Source organism: Lactuca saligna, chromosome 9 (genome assembly GCF_052625555.1).
Source record: "Lactuca saligna cultivar CGN05327 chromosome 9, ASM5262555v1, whole genome shotgun sequence".
In the NCBI taxonomy this organism is placed as follows: Eukaryota; Viridiplantae; Streptophyta; class Magnoliopsida; order Asterales; family Asteraceae; genus Lactuca; species Lactuca saligna.
In genome coordinates, this window is record NC_136425.1 from 20924326 (window position 1) to 20945879 (window position 21554).

At 32.3% G+C, this 21554-nt stretch overlaps 1 protein-coding gene and 1 long non-coding RNA gene across 3 annotated transcripts; both read right to left on the minus strand.

Moving 5' to 3' along the window:
- Positions 1–9135: 9135 nt before the first annotated feature.
- On the minus strand, positions 9136–11214 carry LOC145018551 (uncharacterized). The gene is made up of 2 exons (XR_013667068.1): positions 9719–11214; positions 9136–9625 (listed from the first exon to the last, which is right to left on the minus strand). It is a non-coding gene; the product is annotated as an uncharacterized LOC145018551 (long non-coding RNA).
- A 1374-nt stretch (positions 11215–12588) lies between these two features.
- On the minus strand, positions 12589–15637 carry LOC145014040 (uncharacterized). Of its 2 annotated transcripts, none has more exons than XR_013665379.1 (5): positions 15340–15637; positions 15114–15232; positions 14193–14284; positions 13171–13236; positions 12589–12825 (listed from the first exon to the last, which is right to left on the minus strand). XR_013665379.1 is itself a non-coding variant. In XM_078972402.1 (5 exons), the coding sequence occupies exons 1-5, from the start codon at positions 15449–15451 to the stop codon at positions 12821–12823; spliced, it is 330 nt and encodes a 109-aa protein (XP_078828528.1). In that variant the 5' UTR covers positions 15452–15637; the 3' UTR covers positions 12589–12820. The 2 variants fall into 2 exon arrangements, 1 of the variants encoding a protein (XP_078828528.1); XM_078972402.1 differs by having other exon boundaries at positions 15404–15637.
- Between the last annotated feature and the right edge of the window lie 5917 nt (positions 15638–21554).

Here is a 21554-nt window from a genome sequence, read left to right on the forward strand (position 1 = left end):
TTTATTAGGCAGCCAAAAATAAGTTTATTGGGCTTCTGTCCACAAGGCCCAGGATTGCATCAATGGTAATACAACATATTGGGCTACTTTCTAAATTTGATCCACAATATGCTCATATAATATATATAATATAAGGTAGGGATTTTCTAATATGTGCTTAAGAGCACATATAAGAAGTATTAATTAATCATAATTATTATCATAATTAAATGTGAAATGCATTAATTATAAAGATTATTAATGAATTTTATATTTAATTATGGTAATACTTCTTATAATTAATGTATTTCACATTTAATTATGGTAATAATTGTGATTAATTAATACTTTTTGTATGTGTCCTTAGAGCACATATTAGAAAATCCCTATAAGGTAAGATTGCTTAATAAAACTTCTAACCCAGTCAGCTTCTAACCCGATCAGTTCCAACCCAGTTAACAACTATCAAACGACCCATAAGTTTACTAGGCCACCTCTAAAAGGCCAGTGTTTTTACAATTAGAATGTGTTGTTTTTTTAGGTAGATACAACACTATTTTTTACAAATGTTTTTTTTAGCATTTTGTTTTGTAAAATTAACTCATTTGCTCAATGATATTCCATTTTACTCATTTGTTATATTTAACTTCAAAGCATCATTATTTTTTATCATCTATTTTATCTCTCATATTAAATATTAGTTTCATAATTATCATATGATATTTTTTTTTATAAATGTTTATTATAACCAGCGGAAGACCCTTCAAGCCGTTGGGGTCTGGATTGGTTTCGACATGATTTGTTATGAAACGGTTGATATTCATGCGAAAGAAACTATCAAGAGTAGTAGAAAAGGGGGGTTTCCCCATAAGTCCCTACTTTTTATAAATTTGTGCTTAATCTATAACTAATATTAGATTTACCGAGCCTAAGTATGTAAGCTGGGTTGTCCAAGCTACAAATTAAATAATGAGAATCTGTTTACGCATTGAGGTAAAACAAAAGTAATATACATTAGCATTGTTTGATATTATCTTAATCCAGACATAACCTCGCTGCCATTGTATTGAAGGGCGTTTTGATTCTTACACATCAAGTGAATGTTCATTTCCTGAATTGTCGTTGTGGTTTCATCTTCATTGATATCACACTTGTTCCTTCCATGCCTACACAATCAAAAAGCAAATCCTCAAAATATGCAATGTATGAGCAAAATATGGATTTTTGTTAATGAACAAAGTTATTAAGTGATGTATGAATAAATAATGCTTATAGAATGTCTGAGGAACTGATGACATAAATGAGGATAAAATTTTAAAATGTTAGGACTTGATGGGTAATCATTATTTCCCTTTTTTTATCAGGTGTTGAATTAATAAATAAGTGTTGTATGAATAAAGAATGTTTTTTTGGACTGAACAAACCATCTTAATAATAATAAATAACCATTTTGCCATTTTGTCTAAAATTGATGCAAAAAGAAACACCTATACATATCAAAATGAACCAAGTCTTGTATCCACTAAACCAATTAAATCAAAAAGAACTACACATTTTCTCTATTAAGTTGTTCTTTCTGCATTTATGTCAAAAAGAAACACGCATGTACATGCAACTGTGCCTAATACTGGGCACAACAATATAATGGTCATTCAGTTAGATTATTCAATCCAAAAAAGAAAGTCTTTATGCAATCTTTGCCCCTATTATGTCCATTAAATCAAAAAGAAACATCACCTTACTTTACTAAAAGAAAATTTTGTAAAGGGCATAAGAAAACTACTTTACTTAGTAGGACAATTATCTTTGAATTAGGACAATCAACTTTGAATACCAACATCAAAAATAACTGGCTCAAAACCAAAAACACAAACAAGACAGTTTGATCTAAACACACACACACACACAAATAAAATAATGGTTCATGTGATATACAAACAATTTCTTAATCCTAGCCTGTTAAATTTATAAAAGTCGTCAATGATTGGAAATTTATATTTTTGGACAAACTTAACATTGATGATCGATAACATTATATTAGTATAGTGGCCATAAGTGCTTTACTCAATACTATAAGGACTCAATATATGTTTTTCCAGAAAAAAAAAAATCATGGATTTACAGTAACAAAAGTCATAGTTTCTTTATCTTTCATCAATAGTTGTTCCAAGAAAGCAAGCAAGAATAGAATCTGAAGAGCTTGTAAATACAAGAATATCAAGAAGATCAATATATGGCTTGTGATTGTTTTGTTTCATGTTCCTAGCTTTCACTCCCTGCCATGGGAGACTAACAAAAATTTAAGGCCAAATTCCAATAAATGGAAACATTGTTTGTACATATTTATATGATGTCATACGTTAAGGTTTGCGTCTTCCACTTTTTCAATTTTGGATGCTTTCTCGGTTGCAATCGCTAACATGAATTATTTACAGGGTTAAATGTGAAAAATAGCAAGTCATTTGTTATATGTAAGATTCTACTTTCATTTCTTCATATTACTAAAATTTTACTTTAAAATTTTTACCCAATTATAACAGTGTCATCTAAGAAAAAAATGATAGTGTAGTGTATAATTAGGCAGATTTTAAATGCATAATGTCCTTGTATCAGAAAAATTGGAAATAAGATTCTACAATTATATGGATTTTCAAAGTGCAATGCTTTAATAATCACAAAATTGACAGTTTAACTTTGTAATGGAAATAAAAGAAAGTAAGGATGTTATAGTACACAAATAAATGAAAATATGTTACGATTAAGGACTTCTATTTAGATGTAAATAATGGAAATATATTAAATAACATTATAACTTCATTTATATCTCGACTCTGAATTCATCTTTTAAAGTTTCCTCAAGTAACATGAGAGTTGTAGTTCTTTTCAGTAAACTAACAATATTGACATGAAGCGACTTGTTCAAATCTGTCAAAAAAATAATAATAATAAAAGAACATATTGTGTGTCATAGAAATGTTAATAATTATCAAAGTATATATATATATATATATATATATATATATATATATATATATATATATATATATATATATAAGTTCAAATAAAAACAGTAAATAATGTGAAAATGTAAAAACTTTATGTTTATGTTATTATTTTTCAATAAGTGTTGTATATGTGTATTGTTCAAATAATTCTAATATGAATATTAACGTTTGGTTATTCATATATTCATTAGAATGTTATTATTCTATTTTAAATTTATGTATGTGTATATTTGTAGTAAGTTCTAATTTTAGTTGTAACCTATGAGTATTCATTTATTCATTGCTGAATAACGACATAAAGTTGTGGATACAAAATTCATTGCAGAATAATAACATAAAAATAGTGTTTTTATATTTTCACGTTATTTATAGTTTTTATTTAAACTGTCATATATATAAAATACGGTCAGTAGCCCCAGAATCAACATACCAATCCGGGTGTGAAGGAGCAATATTGCATTGAGCATGAAAAGCATTTGCAATATCGACACCGGGTGTAGTAGTTTTAGCAACAAAACTTGAAAGTTGAGGGCAAACATTGGCATAGTGACCATCAGTACGACATAGTTGACAATGGGGAGGTCGCCTACCACGTCCCCGACCACCATTGGAACCTCCACGGGAAGGCCGGAAGCTGGTGCGAGATTTATTTAAGAGGGTAGTGGAGGGGCGAACCGCAGAGAAAGCAGCAGCGGAATGGGTGGAACCATGCAGTGATTTCAAGAACAACTCGTGACTCTCATCTTGAGCCAAGAGGTCACGAAAGGAAGGCGCCGACCGATTGGTTCTCATAGCAATTGAAAAGGTTTCAAACGAGGGCCCTAACCCGCACATGAACCAATGTAATTTGTCTGAGTCTCAACGGGATGTCCTATGGCCACCAATTGATCACAAAAACCCTCAAAATTTACTGGCAAATTTAGCAACAGTAGACACACCTTTCACTGATTGACGAAGTTGGTCACACAAGTTCTGGATCCTTTCAACATAAGAGTTGTTGTAGGCAGTCTCAAGCGCCAGCCAAATGAGGCGAGCAGATGGAAGGCCAATAATCTCAGCAGTTGCCTCCTCAGAGAGGGAGGCATGAAGGATAATGACGGCTCGTTGATCATTTATTTTCCAAGTGGTATAGAGAGGATTAGGGTTGGACTTGCCATCAGTTAGAACTTCAGGAGAAGGAGCGACAGTAGAACCGTCAATGTAAGGAAGAAGGTTCTGATAAGCAAACAGGGATATCATCTGATTTTTCTACAGAAGGTAGTTTGAAGGAGATAACTTTATGGTGATCATATAAAGGAGGGTATGATCGACGGAGGAGGAAGACTAGTCACTGGAAAAGAAAAGAGAAGAAGAAAGAGATTTAGGGGAAAGAGGAAGCGAAATAGGTGGAAAAAGAAAGGTCCTAGGGACTGTCTGATACCATGTGTTAACAGGTAATTGAAAACCCCCTGACCCATAACGTGGGCAGTAGAGCAATATATATATTAAAGAAATTTACAATTTTCTATACAAAGAAATAAATAATTGCAACAAAGGACAAACAATAGTAAATGAAAAATAATCAATTTATATATATATATATATATATATATATATATATATATATATATATATATATATATATATATATATATATATATATATATGGGAAAAGTGAATATACCCTTAAGGGTATATAAGGTTAGGTACCCATCCTCAATACTACGTAGTTTTATCACTTGGTTTAATTTTTCTGAAAAGAAAAAAAATAATAATTTCCTTATACGTGTTTCCTTTTTCACTGATAATACAAAAACTTCATCCTCTTTGATTTTCTACTATGTGATCGGCATACTATCACAAAAATCGATTTCAAATAAATCGATTATCAGAATTCCTTGATCGAATGCGTCCTTGATTGACTTCAAGGATTGGTCGTGAAAGAAAAACTAAATTGAAATACTAACACAAAAACGATTTCAAATAAATCGATTATCAGAATTTCTTGATCGGAGGCGTCCTTGATCGGCTTCAAGGACTGGTTGTGAAAGAAAAACAAAATTGAGATACTATCACAAAAACGATTTCAAATAAATCGGATTCAAATAAATCAGAATTCACAGGCTTGATTCACAGAAACTAACGAGAGTGTGGTTGCTTCATACCTACAAAAATTGTGATTCCTTTAGAGCTCTTCCAAGTAATTTTTTTTATAACTTTTTATCACTCAATCATATATTCAATTTGTTTGTACGTCCAGTTTTAGGAGTTTTGCTTGTCACAAAACTAGTTGCTTCTTGTAGCCAAGAAACATAGTTTCACAATGTTTGTCACTATTTTCATAGGGAAAACAATTGTTCTCAAATAGCAAAAACTATGTATTATGAACATACTGGCAAAAGTTGCACGCACCAGCTAGTTTTGGTTACAATTCTATCAACCATAGTTACAAAAAGTGTAGGGATCATGTTATGTTATAATGTGTTAATGTGTTAGAGCCCAAGAGATATCATTATGAAGTACCGATGGATTTTTATGTTTTATGATTAACTTATACATGTTAATTTGATAATTGTAGTGTTTTGTTCATTTTATATGCATTTATTGGGAAAGGAAAAAGTCATTTTTATAGAGTATTTTGATGCTTAACAATTTTTAATTTTTTTTAATGAAATTTGTTGATTGGGAATGGAAAAAGTCAATTGGTTGTTATTGTGTTTTTTTATGTATAATGTTTCCATTATATTCAATATAAAACCATTTGGTGTTTATATTTTATTTGGAAATATGCATTGTCCATTGCAGGCCATAATGAGTAAAGCCGAAGCAACCAATCAAGCCATAGAACCATATATAACCGAAGATATTGACACAAATGATTACGTGGAAGCAACATATGAATGTGAAAAAACAAACAGTATCGGTGTGAACACTGAATTTGATGAGGATGAAGTTAAAGATGAAAGTATTCTGGAAAAGGTTTTTGATACACCCGATGATGCCTATACATTTTATAATGATTATTTATTTTTTCATGGATTTGGTATACGTAGAGATGACACAATAAAAAATCCTAAAACAAATGAGCATTTTCGGAAGATATATGTATGCAACAAAGAAGGTTTCAAAAAGATGGAAAAAATGCTTCAAGTGAAAATGAGAAAAAACGTCGTAGAGATGTTAGAACCGGATGTCAAGCAAAGCTTCGAATAACAAGATAGGAGGATGGGAAATGGTTGGTGGACTCGTTTAATGACACACACAATCATTACTTGACCATGACACCTACGAAGGTGATGAAGCATCGATCTCATAGCAATTTTCACCGCTCAATAGAAGGTAAATCCCTTATGGTGCAGCTTGGTCAAGCAGGGTTGAAACCTTCTCAGATTAAAAAGGTTGTTAATACAATGAAAAACTCAAATGTAGCTGATGTTACTTCAAAGCAATGTGCCGATGTCTTATCTGAGCAACGAAAAAAACATAGAGGAAAGGAGTTCTATGGACTTATAAAACATTTTCAAGATAAAACATTAGTTGATAGTAACCAGTATTTTGTCATGGATTTGTCTGATGATGGGTAGCCTAGAAATATCTTTTAGGCTGATGGTAGAGCAAGAGATGCCTATACAAAATTCAGAGATGTTGTGTTTGATGTCACTTATATGACTAACAAGTTCAAGATGCCTTTTGCTCCCTTTACTCGGGTGAATCATCATGGCAGTCTATACTATTTGCTGGAGCATTGCTTGAAAACGAAAAGGAAGAGACATTTGAATGGTTATTTGAACATTTCCTCAAATGTATGTTTAACAAGTATCTGAAGGAAATTATAACAGATCAAGACAATGCAATGGGCAATGCAATAAAAAAAAAGTGTTTCCAAGACTTGACATCGCTTTTGTTCATGGCATATCATGAAGCATGAAACTGAGCACCTTCGGTCGTATGTTTCCTGGTATAGTGATTTTCAAGAAACGCACAAACACTGGGTAAATAGTGATACCATTGAACAATTTGAAGCAACATGGGAAGTTATGCGTAGTAAGTATGAATTGGAAAGCAATTGTTAGATTAGTGATATGTATAACCAACGTATACATTGGGCTAAACCCTTCTTGAAGGATACTTTCTTTGCTGGTATGACCACAACCGGACGAAGTGAGAGTATCAATTCATTTTTTGATGGATTTGTTAACTCGAGGACCATGTTGAATGAATTTGTTGTATAATATGACAAAGTAGTTGAGTCTCGAAGGGCCGCCAAAGAAGATGAAGACTTCAAGACTATGAACTCGAGGCCGGTTCTTTCTTCAGTTCATTCAATCAAAGCAAAAGCAGGTTAATGTTATACTAGAAAGATTTTTGATACTTTCAAAAAAAGAATGGATCGAAGCTATTACCATTTTGACTCACGAGACTATAGGAAAAACTGCAGAAGAAAGCACATATCGAGTTGGGCAATTGGATGTTGATAAAAGATATTGGTGCATTGTTACCTTTCGTTCTTTGGATCAAGTCAGCATCACATGTTCCTGTGCTAAGTATGAGACAAACATGATTTTATGCAAACATAGCCTATATGTGATGAAAAAGAAGCATGTTAAAGAACTCCCGAGTCAATATATTTTACCACGATGGACCCTTAATGCTAGGTACAAACTGGGTAGTGCTAGTATTGGACTCGGAGAAATGAATAATGAAAATGGAGTTAGTGCATACACACTATGGTGTGTCCGTTCAAATTTTACTAAACTAATTGAACAAGCAAGAGACTCCCCTTCAGAGATACAAAAAGTCAATATGCTATTGATAAGTCTTTTAGATGATCAATCAAATCGAAAGAAATCTATGTCTTTGGAGAATGCATCTCAAGGTTCTTGTATGGGAGTTTCGCAAATAGATATGATGCCATAATTATCTGTCCGTGATCCTCTTGGTCCAACTACTACAAAAGGGCATCCTAAAATTGCTAGTAGAATCAAGTCTTCTTTAGAAGCCCGTAAAAAACGTACATGCTCTTATTATCAAGGATTGAGTCATTATGCTACTAGTTGTTCAAAAAGAAAGGTACTTATAATATTAATTTAATTTTCATGATTTAGAACTCTAATAATTATATTAACAATATTTTTTTTTCATGTATCAGGCAGATGAATTGTTGGAAAAGACATAATGATGAGATGTTTTATTTTTTTGAGCAAAGGAAAAATCCATATGCTTCCTGGCGTTTTTGACATTATTTTTTGGTTAACAATGTATGAATAATCTGGAAATGTTTTATGTTTCTTAAGACTTTTTATTGTTTTCGAATGAAAATTGTTGATTATTTATAATTTTTGTGTTTAAAATTGAATGTTGGTTGCTCTTAAGGGTTAAAACTGAAAAGTAGGTTGCCATAATGGGTGAAGAACGAAAACATGAAGCTATTATGGATTAAAAATGAAAATATGATACAATTGTGGATGAAAAACAAAAATATGATGCTATTGAGGTTGAAAACGAAAATATGATGCTATTGTGGGTAAATAATGAAAACATGTTGCTATTGTGGGTGAAAAACAAAATTATGTTGCTATTGTGGGTTGCAAACGAAAGCATGTTGTCTTTTTGGGTTAAAATTGTAACTTTTCTGCAATTGTGGGTTAAAAATGTAACTTTTCTGCAATTGTGGGCTAAAAATGAAAGCATGTTGTCTTTTGGGTTAAAAATGTAATTTTTATGTAATTATGGGTATAAAAGAAGGTATGGTGTCATTTTGGGTTAAAAATGTAACTTTTCTGCAACTGTGGGTTAAAAATGAAATCATGTTGTCTTTTGGGTTAAAAATGTAACTTTTATGTAATTGTGGGTAAAAAAGAAAGTATGGTGTCATTTTGGGTTAAAAATGTAATTTTTATGCAATTGTGGGTTAAAAATGAAAGTATGCTAATATTTTGTGAAAAATGGAAGTATGATGCTATTTGATGAAAATAAAATAAAGTATGATGGTTTTTCACTTTGTTGGACAATTTTACCCTTGTCCTAAAAATGGCAAGAACAAACCTCAAGAACAAGCCTTGCGAACTTAATGATGGGGAAGTTTAATTCACATAAACAATACAACCAAAAGCGAAAAATCTCATTTGACAATTTTAATTAAAAATGATAAGTACATTTATATTTCGGATAATTACGAAAAATGGGTTGTTACTTCAGCTCAATCAACAAAAATAATACTTATGATTTATACATTTTCTATCAACGTATACATGGTCTATTCATTGTACAACAGCACAAACTTTTTCTAGAGTTCCTATGATTCTTCCAACACTTCATCTTTTCAGTCCATAGCAGAATGAATTCAAAACAAGTTGTTGATTTCCTATCACTGTACATCCATTCATCATTTTCTGGGATTGTTAGCAACTCATCAAAGGATATGCCTTGTTTTTATGTCTCTTCAAGAATTCCATACAAATCCAAACCATGTTAAATATACCAATTTTCAAAAACTTTTCGCATTATCAATGTACTTTTTACCTTTGTCTCTTCACGGACATCAGGATGAACATAAGCATATACCATCTGTCATGTAACACGTCCCACGAGAATTTGGAATAGAGTTCATAGTACAATAACGTAAGCCCAAATACAATGTTTTTGTATACGAAATACAGAATCTGCAGCAATACACGATCGATCAATTTAAAAAGTAAGTCATCTTACTTTTATACCAAAAAAAATATATTCTCTAAATTAAGTTTGGTAGAAACCATCTTGGAGATTCTCTTGTAACACCAATGCCTATGCACTATTAACAATCGTTTCAAGAATCGAAATTGGGGCATTGAGAAGTCACTTGCCATCACAACCTGCATTCCCATCTCCAATCGCCAATGTCATCTTGCCAGTATATTTCTTCACTAATCGAGTAATCTTAGTTTGCACAAAATTAGATGGATTAATTTCTAATTGTTTAGGATATGATTTGAAGTAATTAAGATGAATCTAGGTGGATTACCAAGGCTTTCTGTTTAGGAGAGACACGACAACATATAATAGAGGAACGATTAACTGCTAGCTGCAAGAAATGGTCTCTTATGTCATCCCCCAAAGCAATTTCGTTTATTGAAAGCTACAAAATGTTGAATCATTATCCCTAACTTGCATTTTTCTACTAGTAACTTTTCTGCCTCAGATTGAATATATAAACCGACTTAATTCAAGTTCATAAATGATTTTTTGATTCGGCGTCCCTGCTCAATGAAACTGCTTCATATCATGCCTAAGCAAACTACAAGCAAATCTAACCCAAAAATTACAGTCAAGTATTTGGATACTCTAATTGGGTCAGGTTAATCCAAGCCATCTCCGATTCGGGTCCACGGATGTGGAATTATGGGTCTAAACTAGTGCTTTCCTATCACAAAGATTACCGAATTCATCCTTTAAACAAATTGTTGTATAACCAGCAAATGAGATAGTGACCCACTTCTCCAATGTTTCAAAGCCACCTCATCTTCCACGAATCTTTGAAATAGCTAAAAGATCACCAGAATGGACATCAACCAGATTGATAACGGTCAGCCACGGCTTAGACATCTTCTCAAAAGCCTTGAAAACTGCATCCATTGATTCGGGCATTTCATCGAGCACCTTATGTGCACTGTGCACATCGTATCCCCTTCCCTTGTAAGAAAGATGGAATTAGACATCCCCAATTATACATAATGATGATTTGGAGATACATTCTTAAACCAACTCCTTATTTCAAACCAATTTAGAAATGATGTAAAGAGTATAGACCCAGTTCACTGAATCAAAAAATAATCAACTCAACTGATCATACTATAAATTGAAGATGAATAGAAGAAATAATTCATAAAGAATGGGAATTTGAAGATGGCAAAGTGTTTTATTAACCGAGAATATACCAAATTCCCCAAGTTTGTTGTCGATTTGCTGCGTTGTTGCGATGGAGTAGAGGCTGGGGGCTGTCTGCCTTGTCTCGTTGGGCCTGAACATGCCTTGCATCGCAGGTGAGATAGTCGGCGAACAAAGGGATGGGCTTCAACTGTAAACAACGACGGCTGTCAAGATATGTGAATGTCAACGTTAGTGTTGGAAGAGACGAAGATGATGTGAAATCAGAAACGTATTTTTGTGTTTGATGATTTCTGTCGATTATGGAAATTGTTATTTTTTTTTTGTCAGAAAAATAAAACCAAGTGATAAAACTACGTAATATTGTGAGGAATGAGGACCTAATCTTATATACCTTAAGGGTATATTTAAATACTTATTAGATGGAAGACTCTGGTGATTATATGGCATGAGACTTGATTTGATGCTGAGTTTTAGTGTGGTTGAGGGACAATTTTGGTAATTTGGGGTGTGTTTATGGATCTGTATTTGAACACCGAATTCTTGAAATAACATGAGGTAAAATGCTTTCATTGTATTATTATAATAAGGCCATATAGGTAGGTTGCCAGGGTATAATGATTATGTGGGTATATAGATACCTTTAAATTTGATGTTAATGAAAATCTTACGAAGGTGCATTAGCTGAGGGTGAGATATTTGATGAAACTCGGATTTGTTGTCAGTTACCATCAGATTTATTTGATCAAACGAATGATTAAATATTGAAAATAAACTGTAAGTACAAATAATAAATATCTAAATTTCTATATACCAACTTCGTATCTGCTATGAACAACCACCGTCAAGGAGTGAATATTTGGCCAAAGTCAAATGAAAAACATCAAAACCAACAGAACGAGCCTGATAGTTCTAAGTATTCATGCGGTTTAAAATTACAACAAATTCATCAAGAACAAGTTTGTTTCCACAGTTGGCTTTAATGGCTGAAAGTTTCTCCCATGTGTATCTTTCTCCTCGATCTGCAGTTTTTTTGAAGCTCTAAATGAGATGGGTTTGTATGTTCTTTGAGGAGTAAAGTTTAAGGTAAAAAAAAAAAGGAATCAAAATGTAAACTTTTTATAGGTATCAAACTTACACCCGACACACTTCAGTCAAATGAAGACAACCAACAGTTAGCTAAATAAACACAAATAATATTCATAAATACTTTGATAACTTGTGGAAAAATTTCACTCTCCTAAAAATTCCCTTTCTTGCAATGTATATGTATAAGTTTATTAAATTGAGATCATACGGAAAGAGAATTATCATGAGCATTGTATCGAACAATTGGTATGCGTTAGATATAATATATGCATTTATGATTCATGCAATACTACTTATTATATATACGTTATGCTCAGGGTTTGATATCCTCATAAAAGATCTATTTTTCCAGTCATCTAAAACTCTTGCATCAACTAATGGTGTCATGTGTTTCTGCTGAGCCTTTGCTCCTGGTTTCCAGTTAGAATATATTTAGAAAAAAAAATTAATTTTTTTAATGTGTCAATGATGATCCAAATATCCTTTTGAAATCAGGGAAGCATGAGGTTGCCATTAAATTTCCGTACCATTTGTTGAGGAAGGGGATTTTAGCATGTTTTTGTTTTACCCTGAAAGCATTTTTAATTTAATCGTTTGGTTCCTATCAGCAATAAAAAAAATACCTAAAGTCATTCACGCTTTATTTAATTATGTCTTGACCCATGGCATCTGGAAAAAAATATGTATATAAAATCTCATTGGCTCTCTGGTACAATGGCCTTCAACACCTTATCTATAATCTATGTACATGTGTGCTTCTTTGTGAAGACAATAAGAGAGACAAAATGATTAATACGAATGTCAAAGTTTTCTAATGTTTCACATGATGAGTTGAAAGAAAAGACAGTCATCAAAACCAGCTACCCGCCCTGCCAAATTATTACATGCATCAAAAGCTTTCTTTATCCTGCAAAATTTTAAGAAAATGGAGCTTTTCAATTTTCCTCTTATACTTTTTTTATATCATAATTGGCAACCAAAAAAAACTTCTTTTACAATAAAGCATCTTTTTTACACAAGTTACCTGTCAAGAGATTAAAATAAAGTACGCACATGATCCGATGGCCCGTTTCTCATTTAATTAAATGTCCAAAAAAAAAAAAACAAAGATAGAACTCTTAACAAAATGTTACTGAAAAAAAATTCAATACTAAAAGCTTAAGAAATGAAAAAATTCAAATATTAACTTTTATACTATAGTTTCACAAAATCATAAACAAGAACTTAACCTGAATCAATTTAGTCGTCTTACCTTTTGTTCTTGATTTACCCGCATCAAAATCTTGCTGACCTTTGAAACTCTTACCATGCTTCATACCTAAAAGAACTCCAACATATAAGATAACATATTGATTTATAAAGTAAATTATATTTATTGGTGTATAAAGCTCAATCTTTGAGTGACTGTCAAAGAGCGCCAACAGTAGCTTTTGCACCATTATTTTATTTCCCTAACAACTTGAAGCCAAAAACCTTTGGAAATACCATGCTCTTTTCCCTATCACGATTACCAGCTAACATTAGTTTTTAAGGTTATAAGATCTCAACAACCTTGGTTGAGCATTAATGAAGAAACATGGGCCATTGTTTGAGATGCAAGCTGAAGGAAACGCTCTTCACATATAATATAGGTTTCTATTACAACCATTTCAAATCTTTAAATACATAAATATAGGTTTCTATTTCAAGTTCCAGTTAGACACAAATTCAAACTTTAAATTTGAAAATAGCATCTTACTAATCTTGGTTGTCATTTTTTTAAACTTTAAATTCCATATCTTTTTATGCTAGTTTAAATTCAACAAATTTAATGGTATTTACTCTTATTTATACTCCTTGATTCCGTCCCATATCAGATAATGGTAAGTCAAATTCCAAAGCCCACAAAGGTTGAATCGAATTGTTTTTGGAAACTAACATCCATAGAAGTATGTTTGTTTTGGAACGGAGCGGTGCAAGTGTTTGATGAGTCCACAGGGTCTGAGATCGACTTGCAATCTAGGTTTCTCATTTCCGAAAAAGGATTTAAAGAAATAACCGCTTTCATTTTTTGGTTGAAAATAACAAATAAATTGTTAGTTTTAAGTTTTAACCTAAGAAAAATATTAAAAGATCACGAAACACTCGAGCTTGTAGCTAGTCCCACCAACATCTGGTGAAAATGCTACTAAATTCTCAACACAAATAAGTCCTCATCCTAATCTCATTATGTCTCATATGAATTAATTGCAATCTATGTAACCAACAAAAACCATATTACTAATGTATCCTTACCTGCAAGTACATTCTCATACCCGACAAATCTATCAAGTGGTATCCATAGGTTCAGAAACACGTCTCCTGCCAAATCTCCATATTCTAGCACACTAAACTTGAGTTAACAAAGTAATCATAATGCAAACTTTCAAGCCACACAATTAAAAAGGCTTCAAGAGCCTCCAAGAATTGTTACTCATTCTAAATTTCAATTTCTAGCACATCATTGACGTTTTATATTCGGATGATAGACATGCAATCAATAGCCATTAAACATTAAGATGGAATGATATTCTACTATTGTTGTATATTTCGGATGATACTCCTATAAATGGGTAATTGAGATATCTTTTAATCAAGAACAACTCCTTTTTTAAAGGGCATACTGAAATTGAAACCATTACCTTGATTCACAAATGCATCTTACACCAATATTCTAAATCCTAATTAAGTAGAACCATAACCAAACTACAAATACCCTGGGTATGAAGATTATCAAAAAACATCAAGAAAGATGATCTGGAAGGGCATGTAGATATATTAGAAATCTAATTAATAAATTTAGTGTTAGATAAGAACATATTATGTTCAATTAGTACTGACAACAAAGTTGGCCATAAAAATTGACAATCAAAATTCCCAAATTTGAACCCCAAACCATCTCTTCTTTCCCTGTTTCAACATCATTAGATCAAGCAAACCCAGGCACTAAAAGAACTACATTTTGAAGTTGGTCATGATGGTTTTCTCCGTACGATTACTAAAATCAAAAGAGAATCAAGAAAGTCATTGTATATGTTAAATTATTAAAAAAAAGGAAAAATAGTTTTATCTAACAGTCAACAAAAGGTGAGAGTAGGAATAGAAGCTGGTCATAGTGGTGGATACTGTGCATGTCAATAAGCAATCAAAAAAGAGAAATTGCGAAAAACAGATTACCTTAGTTTAAGGTTCCATGGCATCGATTTGTCATTAGTAACGGTCTTTAGGCTAAATCGTGTCTTCATCAAGCCCTTCCCTTTCGTCCTCTTCAACATCAATCGTGAAGCAATAAAACCCTAGAGAGAGAAAGAAGAATTGAGATGTATTGAGGAGGTAGAAACATTATGACAAGAAGGAGATGTGAGTACGAAGCAAAATGTTTAAGAGAGAAACAACAACAAACCGATTATGGAAATGGGGAAAGAAGAATCAATTATTAAATCCTAAAAAAACAAATAACAACAAACATTAAATCGTGTCTTCATCAAGCCCTTCCCTTTCGTCCTCTTCAACATCAATCGTGAAGCAATAAAACCCTAGAGAGAGAAAGAAGAATTGAGATGTATTGAGGAGGTAGAAACATTATGACAAGAAGGAGATGTGAGTACGAAGCAAAATGTTTAAGAGAGAAACAACAACAAACCGATTATGGAAATGGGGAAAGAAGAATCAATTATTAAATCCTAAAAAAACAAATAACAACAAACATGTGAAATTACGAGTGTTTGACTTAGCTTTTAAAAGCCAAAAAGTTCTTTTTGTAAAAGATGGAAAAGTCAGGATTTCGTGACTTTTCAAAAAGATATCATTTACTCTACTGAAAAAGTTAGAAAAGTCAGAATTACCAAACATCTTTTTGACTTTTAGAAAAAGATAAAAGTTAAAAGTCACTTTAAAAATTATCCCAAACACCCTCTATATGAACCTTAAATACAGAATCAACATGGAGTCGGCATTAAGAGGAAGTCAAATGGGTGACTCGGCCGCAATCAATGGGAGGTGGCTGTAAAAGGGAATCCAAAAGGTAAGCAGCTTTAGGTGGAACGTCGCCGCCAACAAGGAAAACCCACCACCAAGTCTTGTGCCTTATCGTGACGTCTAGATGACCTAAAGCAAGCAGGCAGGTACCTTCATCAACAACCAAACGACGCCGTTTATTGAACCCAGTGGTTGGTGCGTAAATCCAAGCAGGAAGTGGTGGGAAAATGGAAAAGCATGAGAAAATAGACAGTAACTCGGCTTGACGCAGCTAATTGAGGCAGTGTGACTGTGGAGGAGGAAAGCAAACCAACTCCACATAAGTTAAAGAATGACGGCCAGACTTCTTATTGGATAAGGAAAGCAACAGGCAAGCAGGTGACGTGCATAGTCTTATTGTCTAAAGAAGGGTCTCGTAATTGATATATATATATATATATATATATATATATATATATATAGCAAGAGAGAGAGAGGGGGGTGGGGGGGGGGGGGGGGGTAAGTTCATATGTTCTATGTGTCTATTGTGTTGACGTAGGAACCAATAAAAAAATTTTAAAAAAAATCTTTAATTAAATCAATAAGGATATATTAGTAAATCTTTAATAGCCTTTAAATCTAGAAAATTAGTAACTGGTGAAGTGCCCTTCTCTACTTTGAAGATGCATGAAAATATTACACTTAATTTCCTGGTGTTTTTAATCATAAAAGTCATATTCATAATCAGTACATCTATGTTCAATTTTTGATGATAACGTGATTGTTTTTTCTCAATATTTATCATTAACAATCCAAAATTTATGGAATTTGTGATCCAGGTAACTTGTCTTCTTCTTCGGTTGTTCATAATCTTGGAGGATACCCACCTACAATTCAATTAAACAAAGAAAAAGAAGGCAGTTCGGGGTTTTTGTTTATCATTCTTAAAAAATTTAATGACAATACCTTTTTGGTAGCAACATCGACGAATAAGAGACATAAGCGATCAATTATGAAAGAGTTGGTTTTTGTAGATTGGTCATAAGCAAAGTCACGTTCTTGTATGTTTATTCTATCAGAATAGGAACTATTATTGTATGTTGATTCTCGTATTTTCATTTTTTAATGTTACTTCTTATCATCTCGCCATGGTTTAACTATAATTTTATTTTTTTAATTTTACAGAGACAAGTGCATTGCAAATGTTACATGATGAAGACAAATATATTCTCATAGAATTGTATTTGTACAAAAAGAAAAAAAAAAATCATTCTTACGGATATTATTCTTATAGAATGTCATTTTCGTAAGAATTGACCATTGAAGATGATCAAGTGCGTTCAAGAATTATATATTTAAGAATGTTATTTTTTATGACTTTTATTTATTTTTTATGACATGCTATTTGAATATCTGTAATTTTATTAAAATATATACAACTACTATTTTGTAAAAATATGTATAAATTCGTATTTATTTTCAAATGTCTATGAATATATAAGGATATTATTAGTTTTAACCGATGGTTCAAAAATGTTGTTTTTCTTGAAGAAATTCATTTAAGCAAAATATGTATTTGTCAGAAATATGTATCCTAGTATTTTTTTATAGAATATCATTTTAACGCAATATCATTCTTGCAGAATAAAATCGGATAAAATTAAAAATTACGTTATAATTAAAATTTAATTTATAGAAAAATCGGAAAATTTAAATCAGGAGAATGAATTATCCCAAAAAAAATATGGAATTCTCCTTTTTGAAATTTATGCTAATTGACTATAATACCTTTATAATGAAATTGGATGATATTTTTCAATTATTTTTAATTCAATATTATATATTAATCATTTTTCTTAAAATAACTAAAATGATTGGCTCACAATTATTTCTACATCCATACAGTATTTAGTTAGAACACAATAACCTATATATATATATATATATATATATATATATATATATATATATATATATATATATATATATATATATATAAAGGTAAGGATCAAATGAGTAATTGTATATTTTAATTAAATTAAAATAAAATAAAATTCAATTCAATCAAATTCCTTTAAATTTAAGATCAGTTACCAAAAAACAAAAAAATGTTCTATTTTTTTCTTTTTAATGGAATATAAAAAAACATTTTTGCCAAAATTTATTTTAAATTTGAAAAAAAAATCTTAAAAATTCATTTTTTTCTCCGATTTCACGTAAATTATACGACAGTCGTAAATGAATAAAAAAAACTAAACTATCAATCATAATTGATTATATTATAATTTGACGTTGTACATTTATATTGACACAATTATACTTAATGATTAAATCACTTTTAGACCATGTATTCATATATGAATGCACATTTTCATTCATAAATATAAAATATTATGGTTTTTTAATGAATACAAATATAATTGTAATTGAATAAAGAACATTATAAACATTAAAAAAAAAAAAATCAATACATTTGTAATCTTAAATGAATAGAACACAAATTAGAGATAAAATATCAACTTTGCAAAAACTATGTAACAGCCCGGAATTTCCAGGTACTTATTTTGGATTTATTTATGAAAATTGTGAGTGGACTCGGCGAGTTGGAGCTCAAACTCGCCGAGTAGGATCACGGATTTGGGCACGGGTTCGCGTCCGGACTCGACGAGTCCAAGGGTGGATTCGGCGAGTCCACGCTGTGTGGTGAAACCCTAATTTCCGGGATTTGGGACCTATTTAAAGGGCCTTATGGCCATCATTTGTGCTCACCCAACCCTTAGAGAGAAACCCGTGAGTGCTTGAATGTTTTGAGAGAGAAAGGAAGCATTTCTTGACCTTGTGTGTGACATTTAGCAAGAAGGAGGAGATTCTAGGCAAGAGGAAGCAAAGGAGGTTGTTATTCTGTGGATTTGAAGCTTAGATCATTAATCTAGAGGTATGATTTCGGTTTACTTTCTGTTTTGTGAAGTATAATGGGATTTAGGGTTTCTTATGGACATTTTTGGGTTGATTTGATGCCAAATAGTTCCCTTCTTGTGTTGAGGCTCTGGATCTGGATCCATAGAGGTCCAAAGAGCCTCACTCATCAAGCTTTATGTATAACAATGGAGTTTATGACCTTGAGTTGTAATATTTGAGACAAAAACATCATATATGGTCATATAGAGATTGTATGTGCATCAAGATAGTGACTTTACGTGCTAAATAAGGTTGGAAGGACTGGATCTGACCTTATGAGCAAGTTTGAGTCATTGCATGGCACGGACTCGCCGAGTCCGAAGAACAGACTCGGCGAGTAGTATGAATATTGCCTGACCACACAGCGAGTGGTTTTGCCGAGTTGGGGAGGGTTGACTCAGTGAGTCAGGGGGGAAGTCAGAGTGGACAGGTGGACTGAGTCAAGCTGGACTCGCCGAGTTGTTCTTGAGACTCGGCGAGTTGAGTCGTGGTGGCTCCGCAACTCATGCCAGGTGGAACTCGTTGAGTTAGGAGAATACTCGACGTGTCAAGGGAGGATTTCAGGGAAGTCAGTGTATACGTTCAGACTCGCCGAGTCGTTATAGTGCACTCGCCGAGTCCGATCAAAGTTGACCGTTGATCGTTGACCAACGTTGACCTAAGTTGACTTGTTAAAGAGTAGTCAACCTTAGTTGGGAAAGTGTTAATTAGAGATGTATTGTGATTTAGGAGGACTATAGCTCGGGAGATCGAGCACTAGTGATTTCAGGATTCACGACTTACCGAGACACGCAAGGTGAGTCTTCTCACTATACTTTACCTTGAGTAGGTAACCAGAGTTATATGATAGAGTATTTGTATGCTATGTATGTTATGTGTTGTACTGCATTATTTCTATGTGATTTATGTTGTGCATGTTTATAGAGTTTGAACATGAGGGTTCACAGAGTTTGGGTGCACGGACCCATAGAGTTATAGCCTCGAGTGGCTAATATGTGTTATATGTGGTATTTTGGAGAACTCACTAAGCTTTGTGCTTACAGTGTTTGATGTTATTGTTTCAGGTACTAGTGACGACCGCGGGAAGGCGCCGGTTTGATCCGTACACACGCACGGAGTTTATACATTTGAGATCTTGGGATTTTGTATTTACTTGAATTGGATAACTAAATGTGGTTGTTTTCTGAATATTAAATGAATTGTGTTTTATAAAAATTTAAAAATTTTGTTTTGAAATTTACGGTGTTACAAACTAAATAAACAAAAATTTACAATCATATATGAATAAAGTTATAATCACAAATGAAAAATTACAATGTCTTAATATAAATAAATTCTGGCTCATTCCAAGTTGTTATCCATCTGGATTCATCATTAATCTTTAAAATCCTTTAGCCCATCCGTATTAACTCGGTCAATCTACAAAAAAATCAAAGAACTTTTTTTTGTTTTATTTGTCAACAAAGTGCTTAATTTATTAACCAATTTGTTTTCTAAATTGCAATATTAAATCAAAATGTAATAAATAAAAAAATAGATTATCATTAATGAATAAAATTTATAAAAATAAAAAAAAACTAAAAATTAAAAATCAATCTTACAACAATAAAAAATGAATACAGTGTATCCAAATACTTAACATTTACTAAAAATAATACAACAATAAAAAATGAATATAGTGAATCCAAGCCAAAATCTCTCGTAAAAAGGTTGATTGTGACTAAGATGAATGAAACAAACTAAAGAAGTAAAGATACATCTCAATTATCCGAACTCCCCACATATTCAAATTAGACAATAATCAAGTACATCTTCATTCCGATTAATTATGCCTAAGAAATCTTCATTCCGATTGCAGATATATGACAGAGTCTATTGCTAAAGCTTATTGCTTCGTACATGATAGCAATAGAAAGGGTGAAGAATATGATAATTGAATATAATACTAAACGATGGCTGACCTGTTCGTACTGGCACTGCCATATTCATAAATCTTGCTATTGGAGAAGAAGACGACAACAACGACAGTAGCATCGCAGAGAACAGAAAGTTGCTGCGATTTCTTGTTTAACACTGATTTCCGCTTTGAAAACGTCACTTGTATGCTATCCTTGTCTTCAATTCACTTCATCTCCAACTTTCTTCGGCCTATCATACCCCTAGATCTCCTTCGGACCTAACTTTTTCAGTTTCGATATAGTGTATGGTGGTGACGGCTCAATTAGGGTTCATTCCTCCTGACCACTTTATAAAGTCTTCATAATCATTGAGCACCTTTTATTCCCAATATATGTTTGAATCTAATATAGGTTTCAACATTCTCATCCTCTAGCACTTCATTTTTTACCTACATAACTTATACATATTGGACTTTCATTGAATATGTTAAAATAAGCTTTTTATATGATATAATCTTAAACATTGTTAATATTTAGTCCAACCACATGCAACTGCTCTGAAACCAAACTTCTACTGTGAGATAAGATTTTAGTTGGGTTGGAGTTTGAGTCTAAAGTACCATAGACATTTAACGGATGTTCTTGAGAGATTCATAAGTCCACTTGCTTTGAGTACCACATACACATAGAGGAACTAAACACATAGTACGGTGAAGAAGGTAAGGGTTGGTGTCGAAGGTGGATTTGGTCATGCTTACTGATAGAGGGGATGGTGGTGATGATTGAAGACTACTCCCCAACATTC

Coding starts and splice junctions, on each gene's coding strand:
- LOC145014040 (XM_078972402.1), bottom strand. CDS start 15,451: ATGTTGAAGAGGACGAAAGGGAAGGGCTTGATGAAGACACGATTTAAT. Junction 15,233..15,403: donor TGATGAAGACACGATTTAAT/GTTTGTTGTTAT, acceptor TTCTCTCTCTAG/GGTTTTATTGCTTCACGATT. Junction 13,237..14,192: donor GTATGAGAATGTACTTGCAG/GTAAGGATACAT, acceptor GAGTTCTTTTAG/GTATGAAGCATGGTAAGAGT.